At 37.8% G+C, this 21,763-nt stretch overlaps 1 protein-coding gene and 1 pseudogene across 3 annotated transcripts; one reads left to right on the top strand and one right to left on the bottom strand.

Annotated features, from left to right (window-relative positions):
- The first annotated feature begins 317 nt into the window (after window positions 1–317).
- On the top strand, window positions 318–20,415 carry SH2D1A (SH2 domain containing 1A). 3 transcript variants are annotated; one of them, XR_007124839.1, is made up of 5 exons: window positions 318–763; window positions 13,858–13,921; window positions 14,689–14,769; window positions 18,929–19,018; window positions 20,072–20,415. XR_007124839.1 is itself a non-coding variant. In XM_047716534.1 (5 exons), exons 1-5 carry the CDS (start codon window positions 627–629, stop codon window positions 20,110–20,112), a joined length of 468 nt encoding a protein of 155 aa, XP_047572490.1. In that variant the 5' UTR covers window positions 344–626; the 3' UTR covers window positions 20,113–20,415. The 3 variants fall into 3 exon arrangements, 2 of the variants coding, with proteins under 2 accessions (XP_047572490.1, XP_047572491.1); XM_047716534.1 differs by having other exon boundaries at window positions 344–763; window positions 18,874–19,018; XM_047716535.1 differs by lacking the exon at window positions 14,689–14,769 and having other exon boundaries at window positions 366–763; window positions 18,874–19,018.
- On the bottom strand, window positions 12,730–12,911 carry LOC125092584 (uncharacterized; annotated as a pseudogene).
- Window positions 20,416–21,763: the final 1,348 nt, after the last annotated feature.

Raw genomic sequence — 21,763 nt, 5'->3', positions numbered from 1 at the left:
GTTTTTCACCAACTACTCTTGATTGTGAAGGACCTTCCGGGCTGTGCTCAGGAGTGACTACCTGCTGATAGTACTGGTAGTTTCTGTGTTTTGGTCTCAGAGCTTTTGGTTCTTTCATTCTCTGTCAGCATGTTTCTGGCCCACATGAGGGCCATGTACACCTTGCCTCTATCATCAACATCTCTGAGGACTAGTTAAGCTAAGTCATCCCTGGTGGCCCCTGGGACAACTGCAAGAACGGAAGCATTAGCAAGCATTCCTGTCTGTGGGCCAGGGGCTGCCACCGTAGTACAACCCAGATCTCGCAAGGACCTTCTTCCAACTGGCCTCCCCTCTCATCTGAACCCTGTGTTGTGTTGTGGGGGTAGGGAGGGTGGGGGCGGGGAGGGGGATCGAACCTTGTGGCAATAAGCAAGCCTCTGAATTGCTGAGCTGGTTTTAATTGAAGTGTGAAAGGAGGTTTTAAGGCAGATAGACAACATCCTGTTGTTCCCGCACTCCTCTCTCTTTTTCTGCACATCTGGCTGAACTAGGAGTCAGGTGGCTGACTTGGGGCCCGGTTGCAGCAGCAGCGGCATCTGCCTTCCACTGTCCCACGCCTCAGCGGCCCACGAGTCCACCAGGTCATGGACGCAGTGGCCGTGTACCACGGCAAAATCAGCCGGGAGACGGGGGAGAAGCTCCTACTTGCCACGGGTCTGGATGGCAGCTATTTGCTGAGAGACAGTGAGACCGTCCCCGGCGTGTACTGCCTGTGTGTGCTGTGAGTACGTCTTGGTGGCCACGGGCACCAGACCCACTGAGGGCTCTGGCTGGGGGTGCGGGCGGCAGCAGGCGATGTCGAGGCCTCCTTCTCTGCTCATGAGACAGTCTTCCTCAGGTCCAGCCCAGGGTGGTCGCGGACCGGGCTTCGGGTTAGGCCCTTCATGGGGGTTTCACTCCCAGGGACTTCACTCTCCAGAAAAGCCTCCCCGGGCCTTTTGTGACAGCGGCAGAGAATGCCCTTTGGGGTGGGGAGACGCAGCCTAGAATCTACCTTTGCTCTGAGAAAGATCTAGGCTCCCGACTTCCCGTTTTGACCTCTAGTGGAGGCCAGGGAGGTGGAGCCCTGGGATGGTGGACGGGCCGGAACCGGGGCCACTGGCTCCTGAGAAAAGGAAAGGCCTCTCTGCAGATCTCTTTACGTGGAATTGGAGGTGTACTCCCAAAGGAAACCATCACATTCTGGGAGAGGAGGATGACCGAGAAACGGAATCCATTACTTTAAGAATGCAATGCCGGTTAGGTCGAGGTGCCGAGAGGGGGATATTTGGAAGTCAAACTGCCTCTCTGGATCTACTTACTTTGCTTCTTTTAGGGGAGCTGTGTGTGGGGGCCGGGAGTTTCAGAAGTGGGACCCTTCTTGATAAAAACCTAGGACTGACAGTAGTGGTAAAGGGCATGGAGGAAAAACACCGTTGTTATGATTCAGCTCTGCCCTTTACCTAGGCATGCCTGAGTCTAACGCCCATTTTGAATCAGATGATCCTTCATCTTTGCTCCAGGGCTCCAGAATCAGGGAGATCTGAGACCTAATCCACTGCCAGTCTGATGGTAGGCTTGTGACCTTGGCAAGTTAACATCTCGGCCTTCCAGTTTTCTTGTCCATAAAATGGGTATAATAATACAAACTATCTCATAGGAGAGTGTGATAATGCAGGTAAAGAATTTAACACTGGACTGGATGCATAATAAATGCTCAGTAAACGTAAGCTGTTGTTATTATTGTTGTATCTGTCTTCAGTCGAGCTCTTTCAGTACTTATGGGACATTTCTAAGGAAGGAACTAGATCGATCACTTTTTGTCACACGAGAAATACCTGCACTGTGTAGTAGTTCTAGTCAGAAACAAAATGAAGGAAAATGCTCGATAGTAATTTTGATACCTAATTGCAAGACAGTGAAATACTTTCTGGGTCAGTGAAGAAAGATCACACTGAGGCCATTATTAGATGATTTTTGGTGTCTATTTATTATTATTTTTTTACATGGTCAAGCCATGTTGGTGGCAACTCTCAGGCCATGCTAAATACATTTATTATAAAGATTTTAAGAGAAATACGTGGAAGCAGGTGAATCTCTTGGGTTCAGATCTTTTTTTCTTCTTGAAGTACAGTTGACATACAATGTTATATTAGTTTCAGGTGTATAGCATAGTGATGTGACAATTCTATGCGTTACAAAATGCTCACCGTGATAAGTGTGGTCGTTATCTGTCACCATACAAAGTTATTACAGTATTGTTGGCTATATCCTCTATGCTATAGTTTTCATCTCATGACTTACTTATTTTATAATTAGAAATTTGTACCTCTTAATCTCCTTCACTTATTTTATCCATCCCCTCCTGTCCCTCTCCCCTCTAGTGACCATCAGTTTGTTCTCTGTATTTAAGAGTATTTTGTTTTGTTTTGTTTTTTAGATTCCACATGTAAGTGAAATCATACGGTATTTGTCTTTCCCTGACTTATTTCACTTAGCATTATACTCTTTAGCTCCATCCGTGTCACTGCAAGTGACAAGATTTCATTCTCTTTATGGCTGAGTAATATTCCATTATATATATTATACCACATCTTCTTTATCCATTCATCTGGTGATGGACACTTGTTGCTTCTCTATCTTGGCTATTGTAAATAATGTTGCAATAAAATAGGGGTGCATATGTTTTTTTGAATTAGTGTTTTTGTTTTCTTTGGGTAAATACCCCATAATGGAATTATTGGATCATGGTATTTCTGTTCCCATGTTTTTTGTTTGTTTGTTTGTTTGTTTGTTTGTTTTGAGGAACCTCTGTACTGTTCTCCATAGTAGTTACACTAATTTACATTCCTACCAGAAGTGTGGAAGGGTTCACTTTTCTCCGCATCCTCACGGACACTTGTTATTTATTGTCTTTTTGATACTAGTCTTGGGCTCAGATCCTTATGATTTGTTTACATAATTGTTTTTCCCAAGTGGAAACTGGGGAAGGGCAGTGAAAGCCATCTAGTACACTTCGGCTCTTTTCTTATCAAAAGAGGTGGAGGAATGAGTGGACAAGTGAAAAGGCTTCCTTAAAGAAGCTAAGAAAAGAGATAATGAGCCCCTTACCCTAGAGATAAAAAAGAAGCCTGGGCAGAAGAGTAAGTTGAGACAGTGTGTGGCAAGAATGCACCTAAAGACTCAGCCACATTGGTCTCTTTGTTGTTTCTCAAACCTGCCAACTGTGTTCTCCTCCTAGGATCTTTACACTTTGTTACTTTTGCGTCTTGCCTCAGAGACCACTTCCTTGACCACCCTATCTAAATTAAGTAGCTTCTCCCTGTGCCTGCTATACTCTATGACTTTATTTTTTTTCAAGGAGCTTTAAACTAGCTGACATTTGCTTGTTTACTTATGTATTGCTGTGTCCTTCAGCAAAAATGGAAACTCTTCTGCACCAGGAACACAACCTAGCACATAATAGCCATTATGAGGCACGTTATGAAGTACATAATAGACACTCAATAAATATTTTTGAGTTAACAAATGGATTGCCAAGGCAAATACCCTTCTTTACTGCAAAGAGCTTTGGACTGATAATCAGGCCAGGTTGTGGGCTCTGGGGAGGTCACTCAGCTTCTCTGGGTCTTGATTGCCATACCTGGTAAATAGGAATCGTAATGTGTGCCTACCTTTTGTATAAGATCGCTGTTGGAAAAATATGCAAAAGAGGCTACTTTTATCCTTTTGCCCATGTAGGCCAGGACCACATAAGGAATTAACTTAGGCAGAATGGAAATTCTCAAACATGTAAGTTTTTACCCCCAAGTGAATCTTGCATAAATGCAATTTTTTTGACTCTAAGCTCTCCACGCAAACCTCCTTATGAAGTAGCAGAATTTGGTAGGCCAACTGGGAGTCTCCTAGCAAGTCTTTTGATGGGCACACTGGGGCCTCAAAGTCTTAGATCATAATCGCCAGGCTGTGCTACAGAGGAAAGACACAAGGATACGTTGTCTTTTTTTTTTTTTTAAAGATTTTATTTATTTATTTGACAGACAGATCACAAGTAGGCAGAGAGGCAGGCAGAGAGAAAGGAAGGGAAGCAGGCTCCCCGCTAAGCAGAGAGCCCGATGTGGGGCTCGATCCCATGACCCTGGGATCATGACCTGAGCCGAAGGCAGCGGCTTTAACCCACTGAGCCACCCAGGCGCCCCGGATACGTTGTCTTTTATGAGAGTTTCTCACTCTTCTTGAGCCAAGGGTCGCTTTTGATAAACATAAAAATTTCATGCCCCCATTTTAGTACTACACTGTAGTAACAAAAATCAAATTTTATTTTGAAATAAACCACATATTCATTTGAAACTAAAACTGGTGTGCTTATGATATGCAGTAGAAATAACAATGTAAATGGTGTCATATACACACGAACAAGATATAGCTCAGAATATTTTCTCATTCCACCTCCCGTTTTCTCCCATTATCCAAGAAGGCTTGGTTGAGCTTTAGTTTCTGTATTTTCATTGCAGAAATAATACATTATGTGTGCCTTTCAAAGGTTATTTTAAACGCTATTTTCAAACTGTGCTTTCTCCTTTTCCTGGTTCTGAGCCCCCAATCATGACCTTTAGATATGGCCTTTTCCTCTGTTCTGTCCTGGAAAATTCAATCTCATAAACTACTAAAGAAGTTTTCCATTTACAGAATTGCTCACCTTCCTTTAAAGTGAGTTTTCCTTTCAGGCATTTTCAACACATAAATGCAGATTTTTATATAATGAGTCTATTAAAAATAGTTCCCAACACCTATTCTTCTTATAGAAAACCAGAAAAATGTAAGTAATGAAAATGAGGGAAATCATCTATAGTTTTATAACCTAAACATAATTACTGTTGAAAATTAAGGGAATTTTCTTCCATATTTTAATAAAATAATTTATTTTCTAAACACATAAGTGCTCTTACAATATTGTATTCTATTGCATTTTCCACTTAACGTGAAAAAAAAACCTATTCATATATGTTTTAAGACATCATTTTTAATGGCTGCATGATAGTTTGGCCAGTGATCGTACTATACTTTCCTTAACCAGTCATCATTTTTAGACATTTGAATCATTCCATTTTTCTTTGCTCTTACAAATGTCATCATGATTCATATTTTAGTCCATAAATATTTCCTTATATTTGTGATTACTTCCTTATAATGAATTTGAGGTTGTGCTATTTCCAGGTCAGAGAACATTAACAGCTTCGGATTCCTGACATATACATGATCGCCAAATATTTTTCCTAAATTGTTATGCCAGTTTACATATATGTTCAGCAGTAATGCATGAGAGTGTCCATTTCACTATGCCTTCCCTAGAAATGGGTATATTGTTAACAAAAATTCTTGAAGTTTGGTGCCTCACTCTTTCATATTTCTTTGATTAGTGAGTGAGTGTCTTTTATATGGTTGGTAAGCTGTTGTACTTCCTTTTTCATAAGTTGGCTCTTTGTGTGCTTTGCCATTTAACCATTTGGATCTTACTATTTTTCCTAACACATTATGAATTTTTATATACTAGTCCTTCATCTGTTGCAAGTATCTTTTCTCAGTTTGATGTTTGCCATTACTCTTTTCTGATACACAACAAATTAACATTGTTAATAGTCAAATCTGTCGCTCATTTTCTTTGTGCTTAATTTCTTCCTTTGCTTCCTTTGCTTAGAAAGTTCTTTCTCTTCCAGAGATGCTATACCACTTCACTTCAGTTTTCATTTTCAATTTATGGTTTGGCTAGTTTACATTTTCTTTAATTCCATTTTTAATTCCATTTTCATGAGAAAAGATCTAATTTGATTTTGTTTCAAAGTAGCTAACAATTGTCCTAATAGAATTCATAAATAGAACTTCCATTCCCCATCAATTCCTAGCCTATTTTACTACATATTAAACTCTAACATATAGCAGTTAGTATTTCCCATCTATTTGGCTCAAGTGATCTATTTATTCTTGTATTACTAGCACTATAGTATGAAATGTTTAATACACTTAAATAATTATTTGCCTTTATTTTTCCCACCCAAATTTTATTTTTAAGTAATCTCCACATCCAATGTAAGGCTTGAACGCACAACCTCGAGATCAAGAGTCGCATGCTCCACCAACTGAACAAGCCAGGAACCCAAATTATTTGCTATTCTTACTGTTCTTTGAGATGAAATGTGGAATAATCTTGTTAAGTTAAAAAAAAAAAAGTGCCATTGGGACTACATTAAGCTCATTAATAAATTAAGGAATAATTGTCATCTTTAAAGAATGTAGTCTTCCCATCAAAAAACCTGATACATTTCTCCATTTGTTAATTTTTGAAATTTATATCCATCAGTAAAGTTTGGTAGTTTTCTTCCTATAGGTCTTGCACACTTTTATTAAGTTTATTTCTAGTCATTGTATGTATGGATGTCCATGTCAATTTTTTTTTGTTTCTATTGTAAATGTAATTTTCTTCTTCTACCATATTTTTTTGTTGCTTAAGAAAACTACTGACTTAGCATATTTTTTCTTGTATTCATCCTGTGTACTAAATGCTCTTATTAATGCGAATATTTTTTATTTTATTTTATTTTATTTTATTTTAGTGTAGTTTAGTTTATCCTTTTTGGTTTTCTATGTATATTTTCTTCTCACTAAGGTACATTTGACCTCTGACATTTCTTTCTTTCTCACTCTCAATGTAGACAGCCATCAGGAAAACCCAAGATGCCCACTGGGGTAGTTTGATTGTGATAAGTAGAAAACCAACTTAAAATATTTAAAATAATTAGTTTGCAGAATTAGTTTACTTCCATAATTAGCATCTTTCTGTACATCTCTGACTTTGTTTGTTACCTATCTAATGGAAGATTTGGAAGCTGAAATGCTGTTATATTCTTTAGCTGCAAGGACACATAATGAAGTCATTTGGCATATACGTCTTTATATGAGAGGATAGTTATCTTTTTGTCCTTTGAGATTTAAGTGATAACTGGGAATAAAGTGTCTGTCAAACCATTGAACTGGAGAAATGGGGGAAGGAACAGTGATGAAATAAAATCCCAGTTTATCAGTTGTAATAGAGGGGAACATTGTGGCAAAGAACTCAAAAGAATGAGAAATTATGACTTAATTTACAGTTAGTTTTTTATTACAATTGGATATGTGTGTTAGTACCGCATTTATCTTCATGATAATTTAGGTCATCAGAATTAGTTTGGATTTTCTGAGTACAATCCATTAATGGCAGAGCAAGCTGGAAACCCAACCTACGATTAAAGTTGCATTACATAAACCACCAAACGGACAGCTCACAGGCCAGTGAAACAAGTACTGATTCTAGTTGACAATGTGAAATTAAAGGTGCAAGATTAGTCTGAGGATATCATTTGCTTAAGTGAAGGGAAAGTCTGGGTTAATCTTTTTTGGGCTCTCCTCAACTGGCCTCTTTCCTTCAGCCCCTTCTTTCTCTCTCCCCCTTGGTGGACACTTCCAGCCCTGAAGCCAAACAGACACCCTCCTTTTTTGAGAACTGTGCTTTCCGAATTACCTTAAGACCAATTTATTAATTCATTTCCTCTGATATAAGAGAGAGGCAGCGTAGAAAGATGGTTAAGAGCTCAGATCTTTCATCCAGACTCTCTGGTTGCATCCCAACTTGACCCTATACTAGCTATTTTATCTCGGGCAAGTTAAAATTTCTGTATCTCAGGTTCCTTATCTGTGAAAAGGGAAATGATAAGAATAGTACTTCTTTCATAGGGTTAATAATCCTCAGATGATTATTACATGAGTTAGTATTTATAAAGTTAACATGTAGTAGATATTAATATAAATAAGAGATCTACAAATAATTGCAATACAAAGTCAGAGCATCCTAGGGGTACATAAATAAAATGTGCTATGGCAGTTCAGGGAAAGAAAAGATTATATTTATTGTCATGACTCATTGAAACTGGTTTTACATAGTTTTCCCATCAGACTTGAAGCTGCATGACTTGATGGCTCTGTAAATTCAAGTTCAGTCTGAAAAAAAGAAAGATTGTCAAGAGGAAATTCAGAAATCTCTTGATTCAGAGTATAGTCTCAATAATGATGGCTTTGTATAAGATACCATTCTTCTGGGTATAAAAGTTCTGAAATATTTGTTAAAAAAATCAGTCACATTTTGATTGTGCCTTCACTTTTGCACCTATATAGTTTGTATAGACATAGACCGAACGGGCACTAGCATGCTTTATTTGCAATGTCATAAAGAATCAGATGTAACTAAACTTTTTCTTTTGTGTAGTCCTTGAAGTGGTATGAAGAAGGAATTGATGTGGTTTTGTTAGTTCTAAACCAAGGTCTGTCCCTAACACTGACCCCTTGAGAAAATAAGAAATAAGCCAGGTTGCTTTCTTCTCATTCATTTCTCACCAGAGCACTTTTTAAAGGGTTGGGACAGCTTTTGAAAAACTGAAGGCAAATTTTAATATTAGTTAAAAATAGTGTCAACAACAATAACAACAACAGCAACAAAAAGCCCCTACTGTTTTCTACTAATTATTCATTTTCTAGATTTTTTTCATGATAAATTTTAAATTCCAGGCTATTCAACAAGTCTGGCAAAGAATTTGGTGGAGGAAGGAATTTAAAATACAGAGCATTCTTGGTTTGTCTGTATTAATGGAAGGAGTCAGAGAAAAGATAATCCTAAAAGGGATGTAACAGATTTTAAACATAAATTATATTTTTCTGATTTGTGCCTTAGACTAGATGTGTAAAGCACCAAGTTATAATTTTGTTTCTTTTTCTTTAAAAAAAATATATACCTATATATATAAAAATTACATATACACTTATATAACTTTATAACATATACTTTTATAACTTTATAAGAAAAATTAATATGCAAGGATGAATTTATATTAGTTTAAATTTGCTTCTAGTTAATATACATATAGGGACGGTTCTGAATAGTTGTAATCAGGGGGTGTCTCTGTGTGTCCATTTCTTTCATGTGCCATAATTTTATATTAACATAACCCATGAGGTTAACATTTTTTGAAAAATATAAGAGAACTCTAATACCTTTGCACTTCAGTATAATTTTGAATGGTTTTTTCTGTTACTATTTTCTTATTTTGCATAACATTCCTTATTTAGGGGTACGTAGGTTGATTCTCTTTTTTTTCCCACCCTTAAAATAGAACTACTATGAAAATATTTATGAAATTAATTTGTCCTTTGATTCCTTGGAGTGTAAGAAGATAAGCAAGTTCATCCATTAAGTAAAAAATATGCACGGTGTTATAGCTCTTTTTATAACTTTATTTCCAATTTATTTCCTAGAACTGGTTTTTCAGTGGATGAGGAGAGAGTATATGTAGTTTGAAAAAACATTATCAATATTTTAGTTTAATTTTATATTTTAAAATTATTATTTCATAACTCAAGCTACAGAAAACAAAACCATGAAATTTTTTGGAGAAGAGGAAGTGCATGGTACAGAAACACTACTCAATGAAGACAGAAACAACTGAAAAGCTTCAGCTTGTATTTATTTTTTTTAAACTTGTATTTTGAAATTTAAAACATTTTTACTAAAGTATAGTTAAGATACAGGGTAATATCAGTTTCAGGTGTACAGTATAATGATTCAACAGTTCTATACATGACTCAGTGCTCCTTATGATAAGTGTACTCTTAATTCCGAAAGCAGAGACTGAGTGACTAAGGAGGAGGTGGTGCAGAAGTGCCCTATAGGTGAGTACAAGAAGCCAGCTTGACTTTGCAGAAATTGCCATCAAGAATCCCAAAAAGGTGTGGGCATTCTCTCTGCATTTTAATCAATTTACCTGTAACTTTAACGTTCTTACAAATCACCTGGAGATCTTGTTAAAATACAGATTCTGATTCAGCAATTCTGGGGCAAGGCCCGAGACCCTTCATTTCTAACAAGTTCCCAGGTGATGCTGATGTTATTACCCCGGCAATGTAATTTGGATGGTCGCGTTTTAGATCTCCTCCATCCGTGACCATAGAGTAATGAGAGTTGAGTACAGGGGATTCTCGGTCAGTTACTTTGTGACTTGAAAGTGGAAGAGATGAACTACTGGCTTATTTGTGGGGTGAAGCAATTCTGCTCATTCAGAAATCTGAGGGGCGGGGGAGTAGGAAATTGTTAATATTAGATGGGTTAATCACGAGAAGTTTTAGTTGCCACTGACACCAGGTTGTTCAGAGACTGAAGGAGGTAAGGGCTTTTGAAGTGGTACTCAGGTTCCTGCTGCTTAACTGAAAGTGAGATAAGATCAGATTCGTTAGGAAACAATTTTCAAAACAGACTCATTTATTTTGACTAAATGAGGCTGAATGATAGTAGGGAGAGAGATTCTTTGTATTTTTTAGAGATTCGCTGTTTCAGAAAGTGAAAACTGGTTGCTTACGATTTTGCTTGCCTCGTCGCTGAGATTTTAAATAATGCATTTCCACATCACCTCTAATGATACTGAATTACTGCCATTAATCGCTTCCCATCGGGAAATTGGAACCAAGGACCTATGCTATTTCTCTGCTTCTATCTCCATCTTGCTATGTGACTAAGAAAATCACTTAAAGCCTTATGTTTCAAGTTCCCATGGTGAAAAATGGAAATCAAAGCCCTCGCCTTGTTCCCTGTAGAGTACTTACTGTAACCAGTGGGCTTTGAGGTAGATTTTATTGCTTAAAAAAAAAAAACTTTAACAATGTAACATTATATATTTATTTAACATATTATATATATGCATGTATCAAGCTATTTTATGTATGATCTAAATATGCTGGCAAACTCTCATAACAAAAATGAAATATTTTCTATAATCACACCAGCAATTAAATTGAGTATTTTTGGTTTCACAAATTGAATGAACCTGATTGCAGTATTTTAGATGTATTTTTTTTTGCTCTTTAGGTAATCACTACTGATGTATTTTGATTAAAAATATAGTAATTTAATGCACATTTTAAAAAAGATTTATTTATTCATTTGTGAGAGAGAGCAAGCAGGGGCAGAGGGAGAGAGAGAGAAAATCTCCAGCTGACTCCCCACTGAGCACAGAGCCAAACACAGGGCTCAATCCCAGGACCCCAAGATCATGACATGAGTTGAAACTGAGAGGTGGACATCCAAGTGACTGAACCACCTAGGTGCCTCTTAAAGACTTTTAGTTCTAAAGGGAATTGATGGTAAGTGAAGTCGATTACTTGAGGATGACTCTCTGTTTAGAATGCTTTAGAATCATCTGTTCTTCAAAGTTTGAATACATTTAATTTTTTTAAAGATTTTATTTATTTGACAGAGAGAGATCACAAGTAGGCAGGGAGGCAAGCAGAGAGAAAGAGAGAGAGAGGGAGGAGGAAGCAGGCTCCCTGCCTAGCAGAGAGCCTGATGCGGGACTCAATCCCAGGACCCTGAGATCATGACCTGAGCTGAAGGCAGAGGCTTAACCCACTGAGCCACCCAGGCAGCCCTGAATACATTTATTTTTACCAGAGTTTAGCATGTATTCTTTTTTTTTTAATAAATTTTTAATTTTTTTAAATAAACATATAATGTATTATTAGCCCCAGGGGTACAGGTCTGTGAATCACCAGGTTTACACACTTCACAGCCCTCACCATAGCACATACCCTCCCCAATGTCCATAACCCCACCACCCTCTCCTGACCCCCCTCCCCCAGCAACCCTCAGTTTGTTTTGTGAGATTAAGAGTTTCTTATGGTTTGTCTCCCTCCGATCCCATCTTGTTTCATTTATTCTTCTCCTACCCCCTTAACCCCCCACGTTGCATCTCCACTTCCTCATATCAGGGAGATCATATGATTGTTGTCTTTCTCTGATTGACTTATTTCGCTAAGCATAATACCCTCTAGTTCCATCCACGTCATTGCAAATGGCAAGATTTCATTTCTTTTGATGGCTAGCATGTATTCTAACCAAAGATTTATATTGACTTAAACCTGTGCCTAAGAACAACAATCAGAAAATGTTTAAAGTAAAACTCTTGATCCAGAGAATCTGATCCATATTCCTACTCATAATTTGAAATAATTCAGAACAAAGTTTACCCTACTTTTCTATGAAGTAAAATTTGTTAGACAGATTATAATCTATATCCATTACAATATGGGACCAAGAGCTAGGGCTCTAGAGTTAAATAGGCCTGATTCAAATCCCATCTTTGTTGCTGGATCAGTAGTGTGGTTTCCGTTACTTAGATTCTCAAAGTCTTAGTGTCCTCATCTATAAGATTAATTTCACAATATAAAGCTCATAGAATTGTTGTGGGGTCTGAAAGTGATAATGCATGTGCTGTGGACTGAATTGTGTACCCATCAAATTCATTATGTTGAAGCTCTAACCCGCACTGTGGCTGCATTTGGAGACAGGTCTTTGGAATATATTTAGGTTAAATGAGGCCGTAAGGGTGGGGCTCTAATCCTAGGATTGGTGGCCTTTATAATTAGAGAGACATGTCTCTCTACATGCACACACAAGGAAAAGTCACGTGAGCACACAGCAATGAAGTAGCTGCCTATGAGCCAAGAGTGAAAGCTATGTTGCTAGCACCTTGATCTTGGACTTCCAGCCTCCAGAACTGTGAGAAAATAAACTTCTTTGTTTATGCCACCCAGCCTATGGTATTTTGCTGTGGCAGCCAAAGCAAACTAATACAGCATCTATAACTCATGGCATAAATTATAGTTGTACAGTATGCTTATACACTGCACGATGGTGGAGAATGCTTACCCCAAAGGACAAGCTGCTTTCAAGTACTTTAGCTGGAGTCTTTTTCAATTAGCAATAATCGCGCCTCGGATAAACCTCATTGGCAATGATACTGCCACTGCGCAAAGCTTAGCGGGAGTCTTTTAAAAAGTTTTATTTATTAATTTTTGAGAGAGTAAGAGAGAAAGAGAGCAAGCGGAGGAAGGAACAGAGGGAGAGGAACAAGCACATTCTGTGTTGAGTGGGGAGCTGTACGGAGACTTGATCCCATGACACCAAGATCATGACCTGAACTAAATCCAAGAGTGGAATGTTTAACCGACTGAACCACCGAGGTGCCCCAGGAGTCTTTTCTAATTCAAATTTCTATTATTACTATATTATATTGTAAAGTAACCATAGAAGTAATACTATAGAAATATAGTATTATATTTATTCTATTTATAATTAATATTATTATTACTCTTAAGTGGACCTGATAGTACATTATCCTAGTGAAATATTTTTCACCTTAAGGCTCTATATGTACTTAAAGGTAGTATGACTACACTTTGGGGACACCTTGGTGGCTCAATCGGTTAAGCGTCTGCCTTCTGGTCAGGTCATGATACCAGGTTCTCAGAGCCCCAAGTCAGGCTCTCTGCTCAGTGGGAAGCCTGATCTCCCTCTGCCTGCCATTCCTCCTGCATGTGCACTCTCTCTCTCTCAAATAAATAAAATCTTTAAAAATAAGACTATACTTCCTTCAATCTATTTAATAATCCATGGTTTTTACTAATTATAGCAGGTCTCTAGTTTCTTTATGTCCAGTCTCTCAACTAGACAAATCCTTAAGAGTGTCAACTCCCATATTTTAAAAAAGGGAAAAGATAAAGAAGGCTCTCTAAAAACTGTGATTAGCCAGATATAATATGCAAGCAAGTTTGATCCCCCATGCTTTTCTTCCTATGAATGCAATGGCGCCATATATGTGTGTCTCTGTATATGTAACATTTATGTGGAATAGTCAAGCTCAAATTTAGAGCATCTGTTAATCTTTTGGAATGTTTCAGTAACTGAAGTTTATTCTTTCACAGGTATCAAGGTTACATTTATACATACCGAGTGTCCCAGACAGAAACAGGTTCTTGGAGTGCTGAGGTATAGCTCTTTTATTTATTTTTTGCTTCTGGGGGTATCAGAGAGGTGTTTTAAATTTAGCCTGGTTTTTTAAAAGAGTTGTCAAATCCTACGTTCCCCCAATATTCATCAGATTCAAATCACTAAAGCTCCAACCCAGAATTGTTCATGGATCATTAAAAAGGCTTTAGAGAATTTTTGTCCCAGTTCTGTTCAGCCACCATTGTATAGAATGATCTCACTTTGGAGAAAATATAAAAAAATTGAACCTTTTGTCAAACTTTTAGTGCCTATGCAAAATTTTAAAAAGCATATACAAAATGTGTAAAATGGTTAAATAAGCATGGTGGATTAAAAAACATGACTCTTGTTTTCTAAGAGCCTCTAAAACACTTGGGGAGATACGATATGAATTAAAGAGTGATGTGAGAGCTCAGAGTTTGTCGTCAGGTAGATCTGGGTTCCAGGTCTGGTCCCCTCTCCTCCTTACCTATGACCTTGAGCAGGTTACTTAGCTCTTCTTTGAACAAATTTCTTCATCTGTAAAATGAGCCTAAAAATAGTGCCTTACTCATAGATCTCATTTTGAAGATTAAATGGGATAATGCATATAAAGAAAGCTCTTAGCCCTGGGACCTGGTACATAGAAAGCCCTCAAAAATGTGAGCTCACCCAAACTGCTGGACAATATGATTGTATATGGTCAATTGCTATATTATCTAGCATAGGAGTTCAAAGAAGGGAGGATTTTCCAAGGATTAGTAATCAAGATTGCTCTTTGTGTGGAGGTAAGACTCCCAGCTGGGCCATGTGGAAAGGACACGGGCAGGCAGAATAAAATTAGAGGGAACATCGCAGTGGTTTTAAAGGTATGCTCTGCAAAATTCTAAGGTTCTTCCACCTGGGTGCCATGGGGTGGCGGGGGTTGGGGAGCAGAGGGAGAGGAGGGCAAATGTGAGTATGCTTTTGGGTGCCCAATTCATCTTTGATCTGAACGGTTTGCTTTTGTTTTGCTTATCAACTGGGGCTCCAATAAGAATTCATTAGAAAAATGGGCTCTAATGGCTTTGAAAACATTTGAAAGTCACCATACCATTGCACGTAATGCCTGCAGAGTGAATGTATGTCCATGTACCAGGCTAGGATATCACATCTTACCAATGTAGGGGTCTCTACAACTGAAACCTTTGACCTCAAATGCTTTCTTGGATTTCTGAGTCTTTAAAAACAGACTTTCTTTATGATGAAAGCACTTTATTATGAGCTGTTTGAAAACATATGTGAATATCAACCTCTGTTAATAACTCAATTTATACGCTTAAGAAATTCTAAAGCCTAGACTTAAAAAAAATTAAAATAGCTCTAACCTTTACAAATTCATCAGTAAACTAGAAAGCCCAAGTTGCAGACTACAAATGTTTTGAACTACAGAGAAGAATTAGGGCAAGTTTTGAAACATGTTGTTGCTTTATATCATAAATAAATAATTCATTAATAATAATTAATTATAATTAATAATTAATTTATAATTATCTGTGATAATTAATACTGTAATACTAATTAGAGGCAAAGCCATAACATTTCTAATCAAAACGATTTATACCCATTTATATTTTAAAATTCTCTGCAGCACTGCAGAGCAGATTGGATAAGAAATTAAATTTCATTTATCATGAAGAATAGTTATGTGTGATATATACATATATATTTGCATATACTTGATTAGAAATAGCCCTTCTCCCTAGAGAAGTAGCCTTTGGCTGCTGAAGAATATTCTTTATGGAAAGGTTCTTAAATTATTAGGGTTTAGCTAACTTTGCCTTTAAATTTGTTTTCTTCTAAGTATAACATTATACGTGGATTCTTACATGCTTGTGATCATGTTAAGGAAGAAAGGGCTTATTGAACGTAAATGTCCTTTCATCCTGTTGTCTGGTCTAACCCCGTTTATACAATAATATTGTAATTATCTGCACCAAGAGAGCAGAAGATTGGCATGTTTTCTCCAAAGGGAAAACAGTTTAAAAAAAAAATGCTTTAGATTTATTTTTGAAATGCATATTGCATTTTTTCTATCTACTAAATTTGCTTTCTTAGTTATGTTTTTGCAAAGGGAATATTAAACTAGTGTGTGTGCTCAGAGCTCATATCACCTGACTGGAAGAAATTTCTCCAGAGCATATTGAAGACCAGCTGTGATCCAAAACATGTTTCCATGGATAACTAAGAGGTGGCAGTATGGGATATGTGCAAATTCGAACAATAGCTGAGTTCAGTGACAGAATGGGAGTTGTCAGTGGTATAATTCTTGTGGTAAATGTATTTTCAAAATTGGTTAAATGACAGATATTTATACTGCTTTTTGGAACAATGCTTTAGTTTGCCACAATGCAGGAAAAATCATGGCAGCAACACTCCATTTTCTGTGCAGGGATTGTGCTAGAAATCGAGATTTGTTTCAAAGAGTGGAATAAAATTTGAACTCTGGATCCCCCAAATTATGAAAGACAAATATTATGTGAATTTCTACTTTTAGATAGACTTTTAGGTTTTATCATTGCCTAGTGTATTAACTTATCTCATGAGACTCAGGCTAAAATTTTGCTAAATTGTTGATTTAGAGAATTCTACACATAGTCAACTATGATTTATTAATACGTGCATTGTCATCAGTATCTTGTAAAAAAAAATCTAACCTCTCCCTGTGGACTTCAGTGCCTTTGGGCTTTTCTGGATATTTGATCATCAGTAGATCAGTAGATGCTAAATAATTTTACTTATTAACCTAAGCAAAACACTATCATTTAGGAAAGTCATTTGCCAGCGACACATTGCATCCCATGTTCAAACTGTACATCCAGTGCTATTATTCCTTTCTGTTAGTGTGGATAATCAAGTGTTAACTGCATGTAAGTCCCCATAAAAAGATGCTTCTGTTGATAAATGGTTTTATAAGCCACAAGAACAGCTAAAAAGATGTGTGGTTTGAAATCTTTCCACACTGGGGGAGTGTACAGTTTCTTTTCTGGTTGGTGACTCTAACTTCTCTAGAAACTATTTGGTCTTACCCTCTCTCTTGGTGAACTCATTGCGGGTATTGGCCTAAAAGACAGAAGACTGGGTGCTGGGATCTAGAGCCAGTTCTACTTCTGGTTATCTGTGTGACCTCGGGCAAGCTGAATTATCCCTTTGTATTTCCCTTCCTTCCTTCCTTCCTTCCTGCCTTCCTTCCTTCCTTCCTTCCTTTCTTTCTAGTAGGATCCATGCTCAGTATGACCCCAGCACAGAGCTTGAACTCACAGCTCTGAGATCAAGACCTGAGCTGAGATCAAGGGTCAGTCGCTCAACTAACTGAGCCACCCAGGCACCCTTGTATTTTCCTTTTCTTATCTGTCAAATGGGAACAAGCAAATCAGCCAATCACTGCCGATTTGTGAGGAAATAGTGGAGGCAAATGATGGGAAAGTGCCTGGAACTGAAAAAGTGCTGTGAGGAAGATACAAGGAGGTATTTTGTGCTTCTGACCTACCGTGCAATTTAGAGATTCGGTCTTGGAGCCAAAGAACTGTTTGGGGCTCTGTTAGAATGGCCACGGTATTTTGAATGAGGTCTCAAGTCGAGTTCTGGGAAGGTGTTTTTTCTGGCTTTGTTTACTTCTTTTAGAAGGGCATGGGGAGGGGAAGAGGGAGAGGGAAAGAGAGAATCTCAAGCAGAGTTCTTGCTGAGCACGGAGCCCAATGCAGGGCACTATGCAGGGCTCGATCCCAGGGCCCTGAGACTGTGACCTGAGCCGAAACCAAGAGTTGGCCATTCAACTGACTGAGCCACCCAGGTGCCCCCAGTTCTGGGAAGGTGTGTTGACCATAGGGGTGGAGCTGAGAGGGAGAGTGTTCTACATCTACAGAGGCTCCGAGCTGTGTGAGCCTCTGAGAGGACACTAATTTAAAGCTAAAAAGAGCTTTTTCATGTTTTCTCATTAAATGCTAACAAACAGCTCCCTCCTCAAAAATCTTCCAGATGGAATAGCTGAAAAACAGCTTTCAACAACAACAACAACAACAACAACAACAACAAAACTAGTCATTGTTCAATTGCTTATAGCAATACTATTTTATTTTATGTAAAATGACAGTTTTGAGCTGATGCCTAAAGCTGGGCTCATAAGCTTTTGCAGGAAATTGTTGTTTTCAGCAGTGCCTCCGCAAGAGAATTGATGTCAGGAAAGGAACACATTTTAATAGTCACTTGCAAATAATGATCTCTTCAAAAGCAAACAAATAAATAAAGGTGACCTTATATAGTCTTTCATTTTCGCATCATAGAGAAAACCTTGTCATGGTGAGGAGTTGGCAGAGAGCAATTTTGGGGAGGATAGGGAAGTTTCCCCGAGGAGGAAAAAATTTAACATGAAGGATGAGGCAGGATGCATCGTGAGGTGAGAGTTGGGGGACTACCTAGCTATGTGTTGTGTGTATCGTAATGGTCAATTTTTAATTTCCTGTGTAGCATTTTTACTGTGGAATGATGACTGGGAGGCTGGGTTGTTGTTGTTGGTTTGGTTTTTCAGGCTTTTTATTAATGACCTATATGATCTGTGTTTTCTTCTGTGTTTAACTGCATCATCTCTGTTGGTGCATTCATTGTGGGTAATGGCCTGTATACCCTTAGAGGCTCGGGATGTGCGATGGGTAGCAGGCAGGAAGGGCTGGGTGAGGAGCAAGAGCTTGTACAAACTAATACCACCCTTGGGAGAACTGAAATGACAGCTCATTAGCTCCTCTTGCAGGGAAATTCAGCCAACCAAAGTAAGCTCTTCTAGAAATGTTGTTTTTTCTTCTTCCTTATGTTTTCAAATATTTGAACAAGTTACACAAATGTTACCTCTCTAAGCCTCCGCCCCCCCCCCCATTTTGTAGGCCTCTTTGTATCATTAGAAGGTAGGTGAATAATTTGCTTGGCCTTTTATTTTCCAGACAGCTCCTGGGGTTCATAAAAGATTTTTCCGGAAAATAAAAAATCTCATTTCAGCATTTCAGAAGCCAGATCAAGGTATTGTAATACCTCTGCAGTATCCAGTTGAGAAGAAGTGTTCACTTAGAAGTGCACAAGGTGCTACAGGTATGGTTTACTGTTACTTTTCTACAGGGCTCGGCAGCTCAGGGTTATGAGTCAACCTGTTCATAAATACATGTTTATGGGAAGTTCTGTAAGAAACATGCAGTGGGGAAGTAGGTGTTACCAGCCAATGGAGCGAGAGGGAACTATGCACACGCTATGATTTCAATCTGCTCTATTGTAAACTTTTAATAAAATTCCGGGAAAATATAAAGAATTCGATGAGCCCACATTTAAACCCTTCTTTTCCCATCTTGGTCTCCACTGTCCCTTTTGCCAAAACAGAAGTACCATTTCACTTCACTAACTCAGACACAAAACGCTTGAAAGATGGGACTTATACAGTTCCGAAAACACCTGGGCTGTCCTTCACCTTTGCTTAGTAAACTGTATTTTCCCTTCGGGGATGGAAAGGCTGGTGTTAGAGTGGCCCACGTGATCGTCATTTCTGAATTTGTGGTGCTTGAATTAATGACATTTTATTGTAGCGAAGGAAACTAAATCAGTACACGTTGTCATGCTACAGGCACGCGTTGTTAACATCTCCTGAGCAAAGCTATGTTAGTGTATGTATCAAGGGGACGACAGATTACTGGTCAACATCTGCAGATACGTGATAGTCTATTCATCTCCTGAAAGGGGTTAATCACTTGGTTGGAGTAAGAGGATATGCCTAGATTGAAACAATAAATATTTATGATTAGAAAAATGAGATGTTATGTCCTTTTTTGACAGGGACCCAGGCTCAGGCATAAACTGACAATTGGACTTAAGTGCTGAATTAAATTAATGAGTAGTTAGCCTTTATAATAGAGATGTAAATAGATCTCCAGTTTACAAATTACACATCACAATTACAAACTGTTCTTTTCTGCCCCATATTCCATTCTTTACAATTCAGTTTTAAGTACTGGTTGCTTGAGCTATATCACTGGGTTATATCTTTGTGAGCTTTATGTCATTGGAAATTTTATGATTATAAGTTCCAGTTAACCTGTAATTTTAATAGCTTATAAATTTATTTTTTTCTTGATTTTCATTATTATTTTTCTTTAGGGAGAAGAGAAGATCCTGATGTCTTCCTGAAAGCACCATGAAGAAAAATCAAATACCTTGTACTTTATTTTCTATAATTTAAATATATGCTAAGTCTTATATATTGTAGATAATACAGTTCAGTGAGCTACAAATGTATTTCTAAAACCATCATAGTCCTGTAATGCAAGTATCTAGTGTGATGTAAAAGCTGAAATGGACTTTGCCGATAATGTGGAGCTTTGAAATAAGGTTATTTTCAGTATTATTTACAAATAGGAAATGATTTAAAGCATAATGATACTTTATAAAAGATTAATATCAATCCTTGCCAAATAGAAATTTTAAAAATCCTGTTTTTTCTCAAAAGCATCATTTTTTAGTGAAATATTATTCGACAGCTACTGATTTTAAAATGTCTTTCTTGATTAGATGGCAGGAAGCTGGTTTCTCGTCCCTCGTCTTTGTCATGTGTGGTTCTAATTAAGTATCACGCTCTCCACTGGCTATGGAGTTGTAGGGTGTTTGAGGAGTTATGAAGTTGTGCGCTGTGTGTTAAAAAAAAAAAGTACTGGAAAAAGAAGGAAGAATTTCTGTTTAATTTTAAAAGCAACTTTTTTGCCTAGTGTTCTGATGTTGGATAGCAGAATCCACAGATCAGTCTGGAGTTTAAAAATCCTGTAATTTAAAATATGCTCTAAATGTTGATTACATTTGATATTACAGGATTTTTCATCTACCTCTACCGCAGTTGTTGGTACTCCGTGTAAAACCTTATTTTGAAAGGAAACTTCAGCAGCTGTGCTCACGAGTAGCTGATTTACAAGTGATCTCCCGATGAGGTAGCCTTATGGGAGCCCTGAAAACCTTACGGTTGTGTTGTTTATTAACAGTTAGTTCCAAGTGATGGCAACCTAAGTGAGAGCCAAGATTTTACACAGTGTCAGATATTTATAAATTTTTTCTCACATGTATATCCTTACGACTTTTGTGATTTGATTATACATCACGTTGTTTCAGGGCTCCTAGAATTCAACAAACACAATAGGCACTGGGGTAGAGAAGTAAAAACACCCAGCCCCCTGGGCTCAGGCAGCTCTGCTCTCTAGTTGGACAATAAAACAGTAACAATTAAAAAAAAAAAACACAAAAAAGAGCAAAAGATGTCCACTAAAGGGGATAAGCACATGCTAAATGAGGTTCTCACTGGGAAGGTGGATCTGTTGTTAGAGGCAGAATGAGTCAACACAAATACTCTGGTCCGTGGTCTGGAGGAAAATGCTAAGTTCTATTGTAAATTAATACATTGGTATTCTGGGTTGTGCACGAATGGGGGTGAGCTTGATGAACTGCCGAGAGACAGAGCTACTCTCCGTGCACTGGCAAGATCTGGTGTCTGAGTATTTAAGATGGTTGCAGTGGGAGTGCAGAGGTGGAGTTGGGCTATAATAATGTATTATGGGCCTTTTACCATTTCTAGAAAAAAAGGCATTAACTTGTAAAGGAATTCAGAAAGCCAACTTTCAAAACAAAATGCATATGTTTAGATAATTTTTCCTTTTTTGTAGCTTGGGTTTAAATTTTATTAGGTGTAAATAGTTTTCACTCTCTCTAACTTGTTCATTCTGTAGTAATCCCAAATATATGAATTATGTTTGCATGGTTCTTTACCAGAGTCTTTTTTGGAAAAGCTTTTTTGAATCGTTAATGATC

Source organism: Lutra lutra, chromosome X, assembly GCF_902655055.1.
Source record: "Lutra lutra chromosome X, mLutLut1.2, whole genome shotgun sequence".
Taxonomy (NCBI): Eukaryota; Metazoa; Chordata; class Mammalia; order Carnivora; family Mustelidae; genus Lutra; species Lutra lutra.
The sequence above is the reverse complement of the archived record's forward strand: the minus strand, read 5'-3'. Positions and strand labels throughout refer to the sequence as shown.

Excerpts from the sequence above, each read along its gene's own strand:
- SH2D1A (XM_047716534.1), top strand. The coding sequence starts at position 627 with ATGGACGCAGTGGCCGTGTACCACGGCAAAATCAGCCGGGAGACGGGG. Across the intron at positions 14,770-18,873 it reads ACATCGCAGTGGTTTTAAAG|ACAGCTCCTGGGGTTCATAA; the intron begins GTATGCTCTGCA and ends TTTATTTTCCAG. Across the intron at positions 19,019-20,071 it reads AAGTGCACAAGGTGCTACAG|GGAGAAGAGAAGATCCTGAT; the intron begins GTATGGTTTACT and ends ATTTTTCTTTAG.